Source organism: Gymnogyps californianus, chromosome 12 (assembly GCF_018139145.2).
Source record: "Gymnogyps californianus isolate 813 chromosome 12, ASM1813914v2, whole genome shotgun sequence".
NCBI classification, from domain to species: Eukaryota; Metazoa; Chordata; class Aves; order Accipitriformes; family Cathartidae; genus Gymnogyps; species Gymnogyps californianus.
The window spans coordinates 20,797,169-20,817,109 of record NC_059482.1 but is presented as its reverse complement, the minus strand read 5'-3'; the positions used below and the strand labels follow the sequence as shown (position 1 = coordinate 20,817,109).

The 19,941-nt window shown below is 50.0% G+C and overlaps 2 protein-coding genes across 5 annotated transcripts; one reads left to right on the top strand and one right to left on the bottom strand.

Annotated features, from left to right (window-relative positions):
- Positions 1-500: 500 nt before the first annotated feature.
- Positions 501-9,067, bottom strand: TRADD (TNFRSF1A associated via death domain). The gene is made up of 4 exons (XM_050904142.1): positions 8,916-9,067; positions 6,032-6,309; positions 4,117-4,309; positions 501-2,744 (listed from the first exon to the last, which is right to left on the bottom strand). The coding sequence occupies exons 1-4, from the start codon at positions 9,055-9,057 to the stop codon at positions 2,437-2,439; spliced, it is 921 nt and encodes a 306-aa protein (XP_050760099.1). The 5' UTR covers positions 9,058-9,067; the 3' UTR covers positions 501-2,436.
- Positions 9,068-11,186: 2,119 nt separating this feature from the next.
- On the top strand, positions 11,187-19,374 carry FBXL8 (F-box and leucine rich repeat protein 8). 4 transcript variants are annotated; one of them, XM_050904139.1, is made up of 4 exons: positions 11,187-11,251; positions 12,902-13,082; positions 16,658-16,888; positions 17,309-19,374. In XM_050904139.1, exons 3-4 carry the CDS (start codon positions 16,725-16,727, stop codon positions 18,282-18,284), a joined length of 1,140 nt encoding a protein of 379 aa, XP_050760096.1. In that variant the 5' UTR covers positions 11,187-11,251; positions 12,902-13,082; positions 16,658-16,724; the 3' UTR covers positions 18,285-19,374. The 4 variants fall into 4 exon arrangements, with proteins under 4 accessions (XP_050760096.1, XP_050760098.1, XP_050760094.1 ...); XM_050904141.1 differs by lacking the exon at positions 11,187-11,251 and adding an exon at positions 12,398-12,476 and having other exon boundaries at positions 16,811-16,888; XM_050904137.1 differs by lacking the exon at positions 11,187-11,251 and adding an exon at positions 12,398-12,476.
- Positions 19,375-19,941: the final 567 nt, after the last annotated feature.

The following is a 19,941-nucleotide window of genomic DNA, read 5'->3' as shown; positions in this document are numbered from 1 at the left end:
TCATTACAGATGAGACAGCAGGCTATGCATATGACCTTGTTTTCTAAAAAATCATTTTTGCAAAATCAAGAGCAAACCCTCTTACTGTTAAAGTCATTTTCAAGTTTCTGATTTTTTTATTTTTTTTTTAATACCATTTGCCAGGTGGGCTGCTGCCAAACAGAGTTCCCCAGTTGGGATCTGGCAGGAAAGCTAAATACTTTGAGGTATGGTTCCACAGCAGCCTAAACTAACTAAGATCAGCTTCGCTGTGCTGGTCCCAAAAGCAAAACTGTCAGAGAGATAATTGCTTCATTTTGGGAAGAGCACTGGTACTACTGTAAGGGAGAGGGTAGGACATGGAGTAGGAATGGGGGAGATGAGACTGCAACAGCACTGATGTAGAATGGCTCAATAAAAGGTCATGGAGCCACAGCCTTTGTAGAGATGGTGCCTGCATGAAGTCCTGCTTCCTTTGAAGCTAAGGGCAAGACAGAAACAGATTCACTCACACCCTGAAAACATTCTCCCCACATTTGACCCCCTCCATTTCCTTTCCACACTGTGTACGTAACCTTGGGGATTCAAAATCTGCAGAAAAAAAGCCAGGTTCCTCAGGCTTACACTGAGGAACGTGATGCTGAGCACATCTGAGGCACGTGGACCCCAACTGGGTAGAAGCTGGCCATCTAAATCCTCCTGATCCGGGTCTTCAGTTAGCTGATGCTCACAGCATGCATTTTAGCAGAAGCTAAGGGAGCGGCACCAGCCCCAGGAGCTCGGATCTGAGCCCGTGCCTGAATCCCACGTTGTGTCCCTCCTTACCGAATTATGAATACAGCTTTGACTCTAGGAAGGATTAAGATGCGAGTTGTGATTTAAAAGGCCATCAGGGCTTGCCTGTCTGAAAGCTGATCCTACCGTGACTGCCAGTGGCCCAATACTTGCGTGCACACACAGGCTTTATGTGTGCTGGCAGAGCCACCCTCTGCATCTGAAATAATTTCCAAGGCCCACTGGCTATTCCCACGGATGGGAAGGGCAAAGAGGGATAGAATTAATGAAAAAGGATAAGTAAAAATGTATCAGGAAAGCGTAGGGAATATGTCAAAGGTAAGCAAGCTGTTGTGCTTCACAGGACCCATGTCATGCTAGATACTTGTTGCTTTGTTATGGGCAAAGGTGTAAACTCTGCTCTGTTGCAGTCTGCATCAACCATACCAGGCAACAGTCGGCTTCTCCCACCGGAACTGAAAGCACGAGTCAGCCCTGGGGTTTGGGTGCTTTGTCCTTTAAGCCATTTTTTAACCCTCAAAATCAGGGCAGGTAAATCCAGGCACAGCAGCTGATGCCCAATTGTCACACAGTGACAACGCCGCCAGGGCAAGGCTCTGTGCAGATCCTGACGCTTGTGAGACACGATGGCGTGAGCTATCCTCTCCGGTGAACTCAGCAGGCCAAGGCCAGGTGGTTAAGAGGTGAGCGAAGGCACTAGCAGCCAGCTGGTCAGAGGCGATTGCTCAGCTCTGCGGGCTGGGGTCAGGATGGTACCTGATGCTGCGGCACGCCTTAGAGCCGCAGTTCCAATCTGCGCTCCACAGGTAACTTGCTGACTAGGAGACTATTTTCCTTCCAGCGCTGTGTTTTGCTTTTCACAGATGCAGGCTCCATCAAGTTGGTGGGAAAGAGCTAAGCGCGACGTAGTCAATATATTATTGTCCAGAAAAAGTTGGGAATCATTCTCGGAATTTGTGTTTGTCCATATTGCTTGTTCAGTGCCTGAAGTTTGTTCTACGGCAGCAACCTTGTGCCCTGTGGAAGATTAGGACTGTCCCAGGTAGAAGGGAAACCTTCAGGTGGTGAGAGGTGGGAAGGAGCTATACTAGAGCAGGGCAGGACAGATGCACTTGCCGCAGATGTTCCTTGTTTGAAGAACAAAGAAGGAAAATAATATAAAATTGACTTTTCCTTAATTTCCCCTCTGTCTTTGCTTGATGTCATGCCTGAGGGCATAAATGTCTTCAATATAAAAAAATATATTGCAGCTCTCCAGGTGATGGCCCTGAGCCACAGCCTGAGAAACAGCGGCATTGTCTGCTTCCCAGAGAAATTCTCTGAGATGCCTTCCTTGCTTTTCTCCTCTCCCCCACCCTCCCCTAGGGCTCTCTGAACTGTCTGGCTGCTTCCCTGTGACGTTTCAGTCCTGAAGGAAGTCAGGCTGAAAGCCTCTACCACCAGTTCACGGGAAGGTAACCTTGACTTCTGGAAACAGAATGAAATAAGGAACGTCAGAGGTCCGTACTGGGTTCTGCGAGCACAGAACCTCTCCCCCGGGCATTCCCACCTACACGGAAACCTGCGGTGATTTTCAGGACTTTACATTCCCAGACACTGGCAGCAGTCTCATACACTAGCTAAAGCAAGAAAGCCCTTAGCAATGCCACTACCCTTTGGGCTCTAGGAGCAGTCCTCATTGGAATGGAGGCCCAAGAGCTCCTCAGCCAAGCTGATGAGACCATTTTCTTCCAGGGCTGCAATCAGCCGCGCTATTGTGGCCTTCTTCCCCTCTGACTGGATAAATCTGAGCAGCAGCTGGTAGGCTTGTTCATATAGTCCCTCTCGGTCATATTCGAGGGCCAGGTTATCAATGACAGGATCACGCAGGGCCCGGCAGCTCTTCTGCAAAGAGCGACCCACTTGCTTCCATTTCTTGGACACGAGCTTGGCAAATTTCTGGTGGTCGTCTGGTGTGAGCGTTCTGTTGGCTGAAAGGGACAGAGGGGCAGGTAAAACACAGGGGTTTCATGGCTGATGTGATGCAGCCTCAGCCAGTCCAAGGTTTCCTCAATATTCTGTGGAGCAGGGAGTCTGTTCAGTGTCCACAGCGCGTTATTAAACTGCTGTGGAACTGCTCTGCTTGTCCTCCGGTGTTTTAACACCAGGGCAGCACTGTGACTTTGGAGCAGAAGTGCAAGAGCAGTGAAGCTAAAGGGACCGCCCCGCCGTGGGCAGGGGGTCACGCACACGGGTCTCTGCGCTCCGACGGCATTCCTCCACCACTGGAAAGGGAACATCAGCTGGAGTAAGCCTCGCTGCTCAGTGTCTCCCTGCTCTCTGTGTATGAGCTGGACGTGTCTGCTCTCCACGTAGTCTGCCATCCCCCAGGGCAGTGCTGGTGCCTCGCGTGGCAAACCGTAGCACGTGGTGACACACTTACCTGCTCACAGCCATCTGCCCTGGCACATCTGAGCTCCCTGCCTTGCTCAGGCCATTCCCTTACTGAAATCCTCCCACAACCTCAGAGTATCTGGGCTTGCCCCACCCTACAAGCTTGGCAATGCCCATTTTCCTTTTTTTTTTTTTTTTTTTTTCTCTCTAACTCCTCCCCCAGGACGGGACTGTCCTGTGGTTTGCCAGAGCTCTTTTTTTTTTTTTTTTTTTTTTTTTTTCCTTGATGGATATCCTCTTTATTTGTTTCAGCCTTTCAAAAGCAACTCAGCAAGGCCTTTCTGACCAAGTCCCCTGTTCCCTACCTAACCATCCTCAAAATACTGACACGCAGACAGGAGCTCTCTCCTTGGCTGTTTAGCACTGGAGACTGTATACACAGCTTAAGCATGCTCAGAAATGATCTAGCTGATCTCAAGCTAGAATTGCTACGCGAGACTGTCTGAAAGCTCTCTGTAGGGGACAGACCCCAAAGACAGCTGGTGTACTGCAGGGAGCCTGGACAAATCCGTCCTGCCTGAGAGCAGGGCTGATGGTGTCCGTAGTAACCTTCCCAGTCTGATCCAACCTATGCTATTAACTCACCTCAACCAAATGACGTGGAGGAAGAGAAAACTACTCTGTATTCTTCCTTTGAATATTAAGGAGTTTTAAAATGTGAGGAACCTGGAAGGGACACACACTCTGAAGCATGCAGTTCTGTGCCACCCCAGAAAAGAAAACAGGTTGAGGCCTGATCTGAAGCAGTATGGCAATATCTTATGACTGTTGTAACTCCTTCCTTATGGGGTACCGGGAAATCTTTGATTTCTCTGAGGTAGACCCCAATATGTAGTCACGTTAATCCTCCCTCTTGGGCTTTGAGGCGAGGAAGACCAAGGGCTCTCTTGGTCAGTTCTAGCTACTCACCGAACTCTTGTCCCTGAAAGATGAAGGTGACTTGTGGGGAAAGGGAGCTGCCTTGAGAAGGATAAGGTAGAGATGGGGAGTTCAGAGACGTGCAGTCTTTTACAGCCATATTGTTGTTGATGCTCTGGTGAACAATCAGGCTCTTGAGGCATTCCTCCAGCTCCGTGATTTCCTCATCCCGCAGGCGGTCAGGCTGTAATGCAAACGGCATCAGTGATTCGTGCCAGGTTCACCATCTTGCAAAGCTGTAGATGCTTAGCTGGAAGGTGCAGCTTAAGATGATGGTGTCAAGAGAGGAGCAATGCGATAGCTGTAGCGTGAATTGTAAACTGACCAAATGAGATAGTCTAATGGAGTTCTGGCTGTAAATGTCTGAATTTGAATCTGTAATGTGATATGAACTAGGCAATCTCCCCCTCCTGGGTTTCTCACGTGCAGCAGTGAGTGCTTACAAGTTGCACAAAACTGCTGCTGGTCCATGTTTATTTTCAACGGCCCTCTGCAAGAATTAGGGTGCACCACAGGCAGAGTGGCTTCTCTGACTTATTCCACATGAGGGTCAGACCCACAGAATAGGGTGACCTGATCCAACAGCTCATGGCCACCAAAGCAGGCAGTTCCTGCTACCCCCCTTCTCTCTCTCTGCCCCTCCATTACCTAAGTTTTGTTGTTCCTGGATCCTCTCCAAGCCAGTTTTTCCTCGCTAACCAAGAGAAAACTAGTATGACCTCCAAAAAGCAGGTTATGAGAAAAGGAGTAAAGCAGGCAAAGCACATGGGAAGAGTCAAACCTGGCGAGTGCTCTGACTCAGTCTAGTGTTTAGCTGACGTACAGCAGGTACCCAGCGCTGCCCTCGGCCACTGACGGCTGTGCCCTAGTGTCACCTTTCTGACTGTTGCACTGTTAGGCAGAGGTCAGACTGAGTCAGTTTTGGGGAACTGAGAATAAGCCCATCTCTTCTGTCCGGTCAGCTAGTTCAGCAGAGGCAGGGAGCAGCAAGCAGAAGTTGACAGGGTATGGGATATCACATGTTGTTTGGTCCAGGGCTGAAAAGTTTGCATTTCATTCTCTGTGCTTGCAGAAAAGCAACCTGGCAAAGCATGCTCTTGTGCCTCATCTTCCCGAGTAGATGGTGACTACCTATTTCTCAGGACCGTCTAGAGGGAACCAGAGCTATAAGGTATTGCCAGTTCCAGGTGGAAAAAAAGAGGAGAGGAGAAAGGCAATGAGTTTAATCATGTCAAGTGCCTTGGTTTTGTGGTGAGATGATAAGATCTCACTGTTCTTGATAGCAGATTAGAGTGCCAGTGCCAAAGTATGCGATGAGCTAGACGTTGGATATCGCCCCCGAGAGCGAGACTTTGCCTTCAGAAGGGCAGCCTGTTCCTGCTGGCAGCAGATGCTGTGTGTCCCCACTCTGTCACAAGCTGTTGGTACAGCGTGCAGAGTGTTTGCACTCATGCTCATTTCTAGGTGCAGTTACCATTGCTACTCTCAGAGGAGGTGGTGTGCGAGGCAGGGGAGGAAGGTGCTGAGCAGTGATCGTTCCACACAGGACTGCTGTCCTCCCTGCCTGCCTCACAGTGTATCGAGGCACACTTGCTTGTGCTCTCAACTGCACCTTCTGTAATTCCTCGTCTTAGTGGTGATAACAGCCCCACTAATTGCTGTACACAGAAACGACAGTGATTTAGCAGAATCTCTGTAGGCTGTTTTAGGTAACTCTATTGCCCTTCCAGAAAAGTGCACGGCTCCACAGGGAAGGACAGAGCTGTTTCTCCATATTACAGTTAAGAACTAAAGGATGGAGAAGTCAACAACCCAGCACGCTGCAGCAGAGCAAGATTTGCACCCACCTTCCTGAGTCCTGTGCTACTGCTCATTGCTGCCTGGCCTCCCTCCCTCTCCCATTCACCTTTTCTCTGAAGATGCACTCCAGGCAGCGATCCTCATCCTTCAGCATGTTGTCGAGGTGCTCGTTGCCAGCCTTCAGCTCCATTTCCAGAGGCACCGTGGTCATGGCCAAGGAGAGCTGGAGGTGATTCTGGAGGGACTCCTGGAGCACTCCTTCCCGGTAACTCTGCAAGAACCGGCGGCAGTTCTCCTGCTTGCAGAACTTGAGCTGGACTATCAGGTGCGGGTGGCTGCAGTGCACTTTGAGCATGTCCACACCATTCACGCTGCCGGTGGAGTCTGGCAGGGAGAAGTGAGCAGAGTCACTATCCAGGCATGAGACAGACAACCCAGACCCACTCCCATCCACCACCAAGCCTGCAATGGAGTAGCTTTTGAATTCTCTTCTCTCTGTGATAAAGTCCTCTGGGACGAAAAACCTGCATGTAAAACCAAGAGGAAAGGATTAAGTTTTTGCTGCCCTGCCACCACCAGTCCCCATGAAGTATGGTGTCCAGCTGAAGCCATATGGTACTACAGCCCAGGTGATTATCCCAACACTGTTTATTAGGGGAGGTTTTACATTTGAGGTTCCATTTCCAGGACAGAAATGGTTACGCTAAACCAGTAGCACAGGAAAGTTTTATAGATGAAAGCGCATAGTTCAGCTCAGTGCTCAGTCAGACTTCAGTCCTTGTGACTGGAGTTTTATGCAGTGATGAAGGTCCTGGAAAGAGACCCAGCATTTCCTCTCCACCCCATGCCTAGAGGTAACTTTTGGCTGGCTCGGAGCCTTCAACACATCTCACAAATGGTGAATGACAGATCCAGCCACAGGAATTTAGGCTGCTTGAGATTGCGCCTTGACTCATTAAGCTCTTTTGCACAGAGAATTAATTTACGGTAAAATCTAAGCGAGGAGAAGCCAGGGATGTACCCTCTAACATTAGTGCAGGAGGACCGTGAGTGACACGGACAACAGAGATTGGTCAGGCCTTCGTTATTCCTTCTCCCAGCAAAATTTAATTCTGATTAGCTGTGCACATTGACCTTGTCTCCACAGGGATTTTATATGCTGATGATGACAGTTTAAAGTATGTGTTTTTTCTCTTTTTTGCAGCAGAGGCCTGTGGGAGGCTGACTGTACTGCTTCCAGACCCAAATTAACCTCTTGGCCTGTCGTTGCACGGGGCCGTATGGAGGTGCCAGCTCAGACTGGCACGACATCAGGTATTTCTAAACCACACGTCATGGCGTTATTTAGACATGCTTGGAGGACAGTCCCAAGGCAAAGCAGATTTGTGTGCTCCATGTTAGGCCGGACAAGTGACCTAGCATTTAAAAGTATGTGATCTAGCAGTGGCTTTACAGGGTTTATTGAGTCCTGGTTGCATCAGAAAGTCTAGTTTGGACCGGATGGGGAACTGGGACATGGGGCTAGGCACCTAGGAGAGGAGGCATTTTAATTCACTGTGACTGACCAGAAATGTCTTTTTATCGCTTCCTTTATGCTTTGCTCTTCATGAGTGCTGGTTAAACAAAAGCTTCCGTAACAGGGTAAGAGGGCTAGGGAGGGAAAAGCTGCACAGACATGGAAACCCTTACGAATGGTACACAAGACAGCTGTAAAGCTACCTCAAAAGAGAGAACTTTGCACGCGTTTCTTCATGAAACTTCAGACAGCTTCAGATTTCATGTCCTTTTTAGGTCTGAATAAGCATGGTAGGATTTAGCGGGTTTGTGGGCTTTCCTTTAAATCTGTGAGCAGATTCACATTCCAGGGAGACAAAGCAGCTATAAATCGAGCCTAACTGGACAACTGTGTCAGGCTTCCTGCTGCTTCACATCTTTGGATCGAGCTGCAAGATGAGCAGGCCTGTATTGGATAAACTAGCTGACTTGGCTAGACTCATGATTGCCTGAAGAAATTACAGAATAGTTACACAAGCCCAATTAAACAATATAGGCTCAGCTGTATGACAGGTAAAGAACACCATGAGAGTCGTTCTAGGTAAGTATGATAAACTCTTCAAATTACTATTATTCTGCAGTCAGCTTGGTGCAAGGGTGGATAGAGAAACATAATTTTATGGCCATTTGCATCTCAAGTCCTTTTTTTGATGTAAATAGGGTTACATACACTTGAAGCTAATGTAATTGTGCCTGTGTATATCAGAAAAGAACTTATACTGGCTGTCGCTAATTTTAAAAATTGGCTTCTCAAAGCAGTAATCATGTTTCTGTGGTGGTATAAAGACAGAAATTAAATCTTCTTTCACAGCAATTGCAGTCTTTTCCCCTCTTACATAAATGGGTTTAAACAAACATTCATAAAGTAGGATAACTCACAGGATAGTTCAAGTTGGAAGGAAGCCCAGGAAGTCTCTCGCCCAACCTCCCATGCAAGGCAGGGTCAGCTCTGAGGTCAGACCAAGTTGCTCAGGGCTTTATCCAGTCCTGTTTTGAAAACCCCCAAGGATGGAGAATACATAGTCGCCCCGGGCAACTGCTTGACTGTCCTCATGGGGAAAATGTTTGTCCTTCTATCTGGTGTCTACCTCCCTTGTTTCAATTTGTGCCTGTTGCCTCTCATTCCCCATGCACTACTGCGAAGAGTGTGGCTCCATCCCCCCTCCCCGTAGGTATTGGCAGGCTGTTGGTAGGTCCCCCAAAGCCTTCTCTTCCCCGGGCTGAACAGGTCCAGCTCCCTCAGCCTCTCCTCACAGGACAAGTGCTCCAGCCCCCAACCGTCTCGGTGGACCTCTGCTGAACTTGCTCCACTTTATTGTCTTTCCTAAATACAGTGAGCACCAGCTTTCCTTACCCATGAGTGTGAGATTAAAGAAAGGCATGGCATTGCATGAAGAGATGAGACAGCGTGCCAAGATATCAGAGAGGATGGGTACCTGCTAATGCCAGCTTCAGCGCCTTGAACACACTAGGTTTCTTCTGGGAGCTTTCGTAGAGAGACGGCAGAGCGATGGTCTTGCACGTCGACTGGAGGAAGAGATAAGCGCTGCCAATCCAAGGAGCAGAGCTGCCTGCCATCTTCAGCACCCTACAAAATCACACAGGTGAGCTGAGACACCAGAGGGAAAATGGCCTGATGCTGGGTGAGTGCTCACAGCAAACGTTAAGCACAAGCATGACAGGATTATGGGGATTTACCCTTATTTCCTAGAGGAGGTGGTGATGTTAAAGCAAGTGTAACCTTTGAGGAGTTTACTGTTGTTCTGTAAAGCACAGCACAGTAGAACATGGTGTCCCAAAGACTCAGCAGCTCACAAAGCTCTGCTTTCATTTTCCACTGGCGTCTGTTCATTTTACAGTCCAAAGAGACTCCGAAGCAAAGAGTTTCAGTCCTTGTGCCTCTGACTGCCCAGCCAAGCTGGCAAAGTCTAAAGACGCATAGTTGGGGTGCTCCAGGGAGCACCCAGCAGTCCTGGTTCTGGCACATTCACGCAGACTGAAGCCCTACTGTGGCAGAGGCATTTTGCCCGAGGTCCCGGTCCCCTGGTTGTCCTCACTAAAGGATACGTTACAGAGCCCAGGGCTCATGTAGCAGGACACTCTGCACAGACAGGACAAGGGGTAATGGTTTTAAACTAGAAGAGGGTAGATTTAGACTAGATATACGGAAGAAATTTTTTACAATGAGGGTGGTGAAACACTGGAACAGGCTGGCCAGAGAGGTGGTAGATGCCCCATCCCTGGAAACGTTCAAGGTCAGGTTGGACAGGGCTCTGAGGAACCTGATCTAGCTGAAAATGTCCCTGCTCACTGCAGGGGGGATGGACTAAATGACCTTTAAAGGTTCCTTCCAACCCAAACTATTCTATGACTCAGGACTTTCCCTCTGCTTTACGTACTAGCTCATTTATTATTCTTCTCCCACCACTTGCCTCTTGCAGCAAGGCACTTGGAAGACAGCACATCCACCTCTCCGTTCTCATCGTGCCTGTTCCTCGCTGGCCAGCTAATGCAACGCTTACATCTACTGCAGCTGCACCCAGCTCTGCTCCCATGGCAAAGACGAACCAAAACACCTCCCAGGCTACGGATACTCAGAACGGAAAAGCTGTGCTAGACTGGGCAATGCTGGACTGAGATTGTGGCAGCTGGAGAGCACCTGGCAGCCCAGGAGACAGGCATGGCCATCTCTCCTTTCTGGTGTGTACACAAACTGTCTGAGCGTGTCCGTGAGCTGGTCACCGCAAGCCCCCTGAAACTGCTCCCATAGAGAGCGGCACTCAGAGCCAGCCCTTCCGTCACATCATAGTGACAAGTAATGTGGGGCTTTTGGCTCAGCCCCAGTCCCGAGTCCTGCCCGCTCTCTGACTACTTGTTTGCATCTCTGTCACACCATCAGCTGCTTCCCTGTGGGCATCCCTTCCTTCCTGCTTTCTCCCCTGTTGCTCAACCCCAACAGCCTTCCCTCGGCTGCCAAGCACCGGCCTGCCAGTATAACTGCTGGCCGCGACAGTGTCCCTCTTTTCAGATGTCCTTTAGATTGTGGGTGTGAAGGTCTTTTGTCACCAGGGGCTGCCAGACCGAGAAGGATGACCTCCCATGGACAAGACATCCTCCAGGTGGTAGCTGGGGCTGGGAACCATTTCCATCCCTTGCAGCATGTCCAACAGGGCACCGGAACATATGGCCCACCCTGTTCCCTTACTATAACCTTGAACTGTGCCCAGCACGGGAGCCTTTTACTTGTTCAGAAAATACAGGAAATAACCAGCAAATCATAAAATTCACACTGAACTTGGAGTTCAAGGAGTGTTTCCAAGCCATGGGCTCCCACATCACAAAGGCCTTTTAGAAAAGCATCTCGTAAAGAAGAAACAGGAGGATGCACTGCTGCTGCAGTCCAGGTCTGGTCCGAGCCTCAAAACACCGGGAAATTTGAGATCTGGGCACCCATCTCCTAGCGTCTCGCAGAAGGAGGGTAACAGAAATCTGAGTAACATCTTAGAAAACTACACACATGGAATATTCACAAGATTTAACCCACGGAACAATTTATCTTTTGCAGTGCAAATGCCTGAGAGCTCCCTACCAGCCCAGAGGCACACGAAGTCCAAGGACCCTGTTGCATCCTGCTCCCATCGCTGCAGCGTGCACCCCGCTGCCCCTGCACCCCTTCCCCACACAGACCAGGCTCTTGCTCCCCAGCAACCGCCTGGTTCGACTCAGCAACGCTGGGGAGCCTGGAAATTACACCAGACTTGCAAAAACTCAGGTAAGGAGCCCTTTGCTCTTGTGCCTCTGCAGTGTTATCCCAGTGAGTTTTCTAGCCCCATAAGCGCTGCCCCATCCCAATCCTCCCTCGGCAGCGGGGACCCCTCGCTGCGGGTTTGAGCAGCAGCGGTCAAACCATTGCGGGGTGCTTTAGAAAAACCAACCCCAGGCAATAAGGAATGTATGCTATCATCGTTATTGCCTTTTTCGGCGACGTTTGGCACGCGTCAGGCTGCTGCTGCTGCTGCTGAACTCCTGTAAAAGACTGCCTGGGAGGGGGGCTGTCTTTATTTTAAGGAAGAAGAGCTAGGGCAGCGAGTCCGGGGCAGCCACCAGCGCTGGGCACCGCCGGGCTGTGCCGCCCGTGGTGACACCACGTTTACCCCGGTGCCTGGATGTCCCTACCAGCTCAAATGCCGGGGCCTGCTGACCCGCCCCGTGGACGCCCCGGTACCGCGGTCCTGCGAGCGGGGCAGCACCGGGGAGTGGGGGGGGGGGGGCGGGCGGACCGGGGAGCGCCCCGCCAGCCCGAGCCTGCCCGGCCCCGGCGGGACGCGCCCGGGGCGGCCCGCGGCACCCGCCGCCCGGAGGGCCCCACGCCCGGCGGCGGCCCCGGCCCCACGCCCCCGCCCCCGGGCCGGCCGGCGGGAGGCGGCCCCGCGCCCCCGGCCCCCTCCCCGGCCGCCCGCCCGCGGCAGCCCCGGGCCCCTCCGGCGGCTCCGGGCGGCTTTACCTTCTGCCACCGCCGCCGACCGGCCTCGGCGCCGCCACTTCCGCCTCTGCGCGGCGCCGCCCGCTGCTCCGCCGAGACGGGCCGGGCGGCTCGGCCGGGCGGGCCCCCGGGCGGCCCCACCGGCGGCGGCCCCGCTTGGGAACCGGGCTGTGTGCGGGCGGAGGGGGGGTTAACGGAAAAGCGAGGAAAAAAAAAAAAACCAACCAAACAACCACCCATTGAAATGCAAGGGGTATTCCACTTTCCGTGGAATCTTCCGTTTTTCTTGGACTGCCCCAAAAAACAGGCCCGAGAGCTGGATTTCGGCCCGTGTTACTTCCATCCGGAGCCGGCGGCAAGGCCAGCCGAGCGGGGAGGATGCTGTTTGCTGAGGAGGTCTGAACGGTGCTTGCCGTGCCTTGACGCCTCCAGGTCTCCACGCCACAAGGCGGCTGGTGGCTCCGGCGGCAGCTGAATGCCCACCCAGCTTCGGTCACTTGGGTCACTCATGTAGGTGCGGATAGATGAGATGGTCAGAAATTACTCTGTTCAGATAGCTTTAGAGCTGCCCACCGGCTGGGACTGGGTGCGTGCCCCTGGTCCATTAGGGATGGAGGAAAGCGGGGTTGCCTGAACCCCCTGCGTAGCTTGTGGCTGACGGCACCGCAAGGCTAGTGGATCCCAGCCGGAACGCGTCAGCTTTCACCCATGACGCTGCTAATGAGAGTGAACGGTGAAAACGAAGATTGGTTGGGTTAGTAATTACTGAGCAGCAGAGGAAGTTCAGCTCTTACACCCTCCCTTCCCTGGAGCTCATTTTGAAAAGGTGTCCTAGGATAATTTGAGGAACGTGGTAACTGCAGCATCTGTAACAGCATCCGGGGTGTCCATTTGCTCAGGAGGGGAGAGGGTTTAATGATGTGGAGTTTCCTTCTCCAGGCAAATCCGGCAGGCTTGACGGGACGCTGCTGTCCAAGAGCGCAGCGGGCAAAGGAGGAAAGCTCCCAAAAGAAACGAGCAGGGAGTCCGGCACCGTTTGTGAGAGCAGCGCTGATGGAGGGGACCTCTGGGACTCTGCTTAGCAAAGGCAGAGCAGCATGATACTGAGCATGGCGAGCAGGTAGGGACACCTGAGCTGGTCCTCGCATCTCCTGCAGGAGGGGTAAGATGGTGGTGTCAATATAGCTGCTGAATTCTGCTGGGTGTTCTGGTTTAGTCCGTCCTGCAGTGATACCTGCATGATCTCCCACCTCTTTCTGAGCCAGGTGAGGCTGTTAACTCCGCTGTGCTCCTCTGACGAACTGAACGGACAGGTAGAGAGAGTAAAGTAGCTTTTCCCGAGTCCGTGAGAGGTTCTGTGGCAAGTGAAGGGAGGAGCTGGATTTGGGTCTCCATCGCTCAACCTCAGGTAGGAGCCTCCTGCCCAGGCTGCGTTTGTCTTGCATAGATGTCCTCCCGCGAGCAGAGGGGTAACAGCAGCTCCCTTGTTTGTCCCCAGCTGGCGAGAAGCTGGCGTGGGCCTGGGGCCAGATTTTGTGCCCGCACGCTAGCTGCTGTCACTCTGGCTTGGCCATTGGTTTGTGCAAACTCTCCAGGGAACTGAACTTCAAACAAAAGTGGAAAGCATTATAAAAGATTTTTTTATATATATATTAAAAATACATATATATTTAATGCTATTTTACAACAACAGTATTTTAACAATATAAACTAATTTGTTTGCCGAAGGAAAAACGTAATTGAAATAGATCCCTGAAGGGGTTAATCTGGGCTGGCTTTCCTGGGTGCTCTGGTTTACAGGGTCAGGCCCTGGGGGGCAGGCAGCACCCACAGTCCCCTTCAGGGTCAGCAGCCCTGGTGGTGCCAGCGCTTCTGGAAGCCAGGCATTTACTTGCTGACAGTTTAAGAAGCAACTTGTGAGTTCATGCATTTAAGGGTTAATGGGGTTAAATGAGCCCAGACGGCCCAACCTTCCCCTACAAGTGCTGGCTCCCAGAGCCAGGTGGGAACCACTGGGTGAGTTGCTGTGGGGACCGTCACCCACCCATGTCCCGTAAACATTTTCTCCTGGAAGCTAATTTGTTTGCTGTATATTGAGGGGGTAAAAAAGGAAAGGGTAGCTGAGACCCGAGTTTCTCTTCCGCTAACCCTTGCTGAGTGCGTGCTTTCAGGGAGCATCCCGTGTGGCGAAATCAAAGTGCTTGATAAGCACTTGGAGTTTCACCCTGTTGTTTCCCACTTGGGTATTAAAGATGCCAGTGAGGGGAGAGGCTGCGGCTCAGCGGGGCTCAGCCGGCACAAGATTTGGGTGTCAGGATTCAATGGCGTGCCTGCTTGGAGAACGCGTGGCCAGGGGAGGACAGGCTCCCCCTGAGCCTGGCAGCTGCTGGCCGGCTGCAGCACGGAAGGGTCAGTGCTGGGGGCCCTTCAGGGAAGCGGGGTGTTAGGTAGCTGGGAGGGGGGACGGGTGCTGAAGGAGGAGGAAGACAGGGCTATTAATCTGTGCATTCCCATAAAGGATAGCGCAGCATCCCGGCTCCCACCCCGTGGGCAGGGAAGGCGCCTCTCTCTCTGCTGTTATTTTCGGCATCTCCTCCTCCGCTCCTCCCTCTGGGGCGCAGCCGGTGCTGGGAGCCGCAGGCGGGGAGCGCAGAGGCAGATGGGCTCTGCTCCAAGAGGTACGCTGCACCCCTTTCCCGGACTGCCTGGCGGGGCCTACGCGGGGCTGGAGGGGCTGCCGTGGCGAGGGGCTTCCCCGTGCTGCTCGGCTGGCAGGGAGAGAGGCGGCCAGGCCCGGGCGCGTTGGGCGTCTCGCCCCAGCGCAGCACCGCCTGTTCCTGTTTGGGCTGCCGGCTGCTCGCTCCCAGCCAGCGTCTGCCTGGCTTCCTTGGGGCCTGCTGCGCTGAGAGCTGACGAAGCTTGGCGTAGCAGCCGGCAGCACCCTTCCATCATGTGGTTAATAAAGTGCGGAGATCCTTGATGGCTCACGAGAGCCGGTCCGAACCCGACTGTCTTCGCTGGGGCAGGCACCCAAGGTGGACCCAAGCCAACCCGCAGCGTTCACAGACCATGAACCGTGCTCCTCGCTGACTCAAAGCCATTCAGTTACTTAAAGTAACACTAATAATTTTGCCTTTCTGCCTGCCGTCCTGCTCTCAGGCCGTATTTTTAAGCTTTTCCAAGCAATCACCATGGCTAGAAATGCACTTTTACTTTCTAAGAGATTCAAGATCTTTTTTACGTGGCTCCAAGGGCTTGGACTTTAAGGAAAAATATCATAATGAAAATGAAAGGAGCTGAACGTGTGAGATTTCATGTAGGGCAAAGAGCAATTTAACATTTTGGCAAACGTGTATTAGAGACAGTATTAAAAGCAGCTAGAAGTAGAAAAGCAGGGTCCTAGCTGTCAAGGTGCTTGTCAGAGAAAATGACAAAAGATAGTGAGTTCCCAGGAAGGAAGCAGGACTGTATCACTTGGCTGTTCTAGCTCGGGGCTGGGTGGAAAGGGGGTTGTCACTGATATGATGGTAGATAAGATAGTATAGCTGCTATGCTACTGCCACCTCGCACTCAAAATAATGAGTCACGCTTCAAAGCAGCGTATTCTAGAAAAAAGTGCAATTGTGTTCCTCTCTGCATTATGCTTTTTGCATCGCTACTCCATACTTGCTTCATGTTTTTCAACTCTTTCCCTACTTTGAGGATATCTAGAAGCTCAGGTTTTCATTTAAATGAAACCTGCGATGCTGAGGTAACGCTGTGACTCCAGGACCTGGGGCTTCAAAAGCAAGAGAGCATGCCATGAAATTCAGAGAGGGATTGTGAGACTTGGCCCGTGCTCCAGTGCTAGCCCAGGAAGGGGAACGTTTGCATTTAAAAATCCCTCGCTTCTTTATGAGAGGGTTGAAAAAAATATGTCATGTTGGTAGTTTTATTTGTGCAGAAAGCTAGAAGATGGATAAAACACATTTTGGAACATGATGAATGAAAAAGTTAGGTAATGGTCTGATGCTATGAACTTCAGCCTTCTTCCCAGGCATTTATTCTCTTGCATTATAGTTCACATGAAAGGTTAATCAAAATATACTTTTCCATTTCTAAGTCAGACCTATAAATGCAGTTTCTGCGAACTGGAGTCACAGTAATAAAACATTTTTTTTCAAACTGTCACGTCTCATCACAGGCAAGGACCACTGTAATTAAGCTACCGGTTTCTACTATAGGCCTTCTGTTTCACTGTCAGTAAAATATGGATATGTAGGGCTGTTTTCTGTGCAGAGCTTCTGCTTGCAAAGAGGTTTTTTCCCCCCCACAGTTTGAGAAATGTCTCAGCTTTTTGAATACCGGTGCAGCAGTACTAGAAAATTCCCTTGCATTTTTATTACTCAGAGTAGCAAAACCTCACTGCAGGAAAAAAGGCTTCTTTTTTGCCCCCAATGCTTTGATCTGACATCTTTAACTGTTGAAAAGTATCACCCAGCTTCTTAGGATTGAATGAAACAAATGTGCAAAATAATTGACCAACAGATTTTCCTCATTTTTGTGTTCAATTTCAAAATTTGGTGAAATTTCAAGTTTGAAAAAAATTTTGACCTCCTCTGTGATCCAGTTGCATTGGTTTGATTTGTTAAAAAACTCCTAATGTGTGTGTGTCTCTGTTTGTTTGTTTGTTTGTTTGTTTGTTTTTCTGAACAGGGACTTTTGAGAATTAATTGCAATTTTGGAAGTTCTTCCCATTTTTAAACTTGACTGAATCGGCAAAATGCCTGCTCCAGTTCCAGAACCGTGGAACTACATCCCAGAAGAAATCCTCATCCAAATTTTCTATTATCTTTCTCTTCGAGATAGATACACGGTCTTCCAGGTGTGCAGACAGTGGGCGACAGCTGTTTCTTCTAGCTCTGTTTGGCATTTCACAGAGATCAGGTAAGAGTGGCAGCTTTCTATCGTCCGATCATCTCTGCAGGCATAACTAGATCATTATGTTTTCAGTGCCTGTCAAACACTGACACCGCTCTACTGTGACATTATTGACCTTAATCGTGATTTCGGTGTGTGATGATATTATCTCACATGACTATCACCTTTATATATAATACAGAAAATTGTGTTATATGCTGGTGTTTTTTAATTGCTGCTGCTGATTTGGGTTTTACGGGGACTGACTCTCCTCGCCTCCTGACTCCTTCAGTGTTTGGCCTTACAGTGACTCTCCAGGCATCAAGTGAGAAGAAACGTCTGGGGAATCTGTTGATGTTTGCAGAAACACTAGTAAAGGAGAGTATCTGATTTGTGCTTGCTCAGCTCAGCGTTCACAGTGACTAAGAGTTTGTTTTACCCTTCCAGCTGTGATTCAGAGGATGAGGAAGGCATGCTGCAGAGCCTGCTCCAGTTCCTCAGCCAAATCAAACACCTGAAGATTGTGTTTGACCAGTCCAAGGAGGTCAACCGGAAGAATGTGACACGCATCTTGGATGCGTTGGCAAAAGAGAACCACAAACTGCAGCAGCTGTGCATTGTGTGCCACGGAGAGAACCCCTATTTCTACTCTGGCCAGGACATTCTACAGAGCATACGGAATATATGTTACACTAAAAACCAGATAGATCTTCAGCATATTGATTTTCGAAAAATGCCCTTCACTCTCGATGGTGAGCTTGTTGAACTCTTAGCTACCACCAACCCAAACTTGCACAGTTTGTTCATCAACAACCGCACCCTGGTATGCAACGTGGCACCAGACACCATTAGGAAAGTTCTCAGAGCATGTCCCAGACTCTCAGCCTTGGGGGTTTACTATGCCAGTTTATCTGACGGTGTATTTCAGGAACTGCTCAAGCCCGAAAGAGCGGCTTTCACCCATTTAGACATTTTCTGTGAGCGTCTGGACAAATATATACCAGTCATCTCAGAAGAGCTCTGGGCTGCTGTAAGTCAAAAGCATCCTCAACTCTGTGTAGACCTAGAGTTTGATCATACGGTCCCTGCCTGCAAAATACCACGGATCCTAAAGCTGAATATACCTGTGAGCACGCTGCAACTTAATACCTACAATTACATGGTAAATCAGATTAGGTTTGTCACCCAGAGCTACAGCAGTACTTTAAAGAAGCTGACACTGCAGACCACGTCCTCGGAGGACTTAAATTCCTCGCTAGTAGATCTGGCTAGGCAGTGCAGAAACCTGTTGGAGATCCACTGCTACTGTGTGGTCAGCCAGGAGGTGGTAGAAGCGTTCCTCACGCACTGCCCCGGTCTGAAACAATACACTCTGAAGGTCACCAAGGAACGGCACCCCTGGAAAGCAGTAACAGTTCAGTGACCAGCTCCTACTGACTTCCTGGGGAAATCGTGGGGATCTGTAAGAGGACAGGGAAAGAAGATTTAGGGCTATAAGGAAAATGCTGCAAAATGCCCTCTGCACTCACTGAGAACGTGCTGTTTCCCCAGCACTGGCTGTTACATATGATGTGCACCTGTTCTGCAGACCAAGCATTTACACTCAAATGTGATAGAGAAAGGGTTATACAGAGAAACAGAATTGCCCCCCCCCTTTTTTTTTCTTTGCTTTTTTTATGGGGGTATGTAGGGCAAGTCTTTTTTTCTTCTCTGCTTCTTCATTTAGCAGGAATGCCGAGTTTACCCTTTGCAGATTTTTACTGAGGACCCCAGGGAAATTTAATTTTTGATTTTACATTTTAAAAGAATCTCAAAGTCAAGCACATTGTGTCAGGTGCCCAGCAACTACTTAAATAGACAGTTAAGGAAGTGGCAGCTTCAATGCAGCCATTTTCTGCCCAGTGGGGTACTTAGCCGTGCAGATTCAGTGAGCTATAGCAACAAACTGTGGTCATCTGATGGAAAATCCAATTTAACCTTGATAATTCCTCTTTTGGCATTTCAGTGATGGTGAGCTCACCCGTTATCCGTTTGTCAGGTAACTTCCACCTTGGAGGGATATAACAGGAGCTGAATTATGTTAGAAAATACAAGCAGGAGAAAAAGCACTTAAGGAAAAACATTCACAAGGTAGTAATAAAAGGCACATGGCCTGCAAATTCCCTTGTCCATCTTGTCTGTCTTTCGCTCAGGAATGCAGATTTCCAAGTTATAATTTGAATGCCTTTTGCAAAGACCTTTGCTTTTATTCCATTGTTAGTGTTTCTTAGGAGAATCGAGAGTGGTGACAGTTTTTGCATCTGATATCTGCATTCACATGCAAGTTATCTTGCATCTGAATTAGGGTATGTGTGTGTTGGTCTGTTGTACTAAAGATTTCGGTGAATGTTATTTGAAGAGCAGTTTCTCAGTTTAAATGATGCTGGCATAAAGCTACACTGTGAGCACCTATTTAGAGCTATCTAAAGCATTTATAATAATAATAATAATAATAAAAAGCATATTGTCATCTAGATTCTATGTGTAGCTGGTTTTATCACCTTCTCTTCTCACCCAAGAGCCGAATCATTTCTCTTGACAAATAACATAGGATCTGTAGCCAAACCAGCTTACGATTTGGACTTTTCAAAACCTTGCCAAAGACGTGCAGCCCTGAGATCTGGCCAGCCCTTGTTCATCTGTGCCGGCCAACGTTTAGGACAAGAAAATTCCAAAATAACAATTCCTGTGCCTTCACAAACCTGGCATTGCTGTGCCTGGGCGTCCCACAGGCTCTCCGCAGGTGGGTTCGCTCCGATGACTTGCTAACCTCCCAGCATAAGGTGCGCAGCACGTGTTCCCTTTGCATGACGCTGCGTATTTATTCACAGCTCTGTGAGATCGGCTGCAGTGCATTTTCATTCTGTGTATTGTTCTCTGGGGCTGGTGATGCCATCGCATTGTGCTGAGTTTTTAAGAGTGCAAGCAGCACTGCTGATGTGACTCCCTGGGAGCCTACTTTCCACTGGCCTGGGATAAAATTCGATGGTTCATTCTCTGTCGGACGCACGCGCGTGCAGGGAGGCAGGCACGCCGAGAGC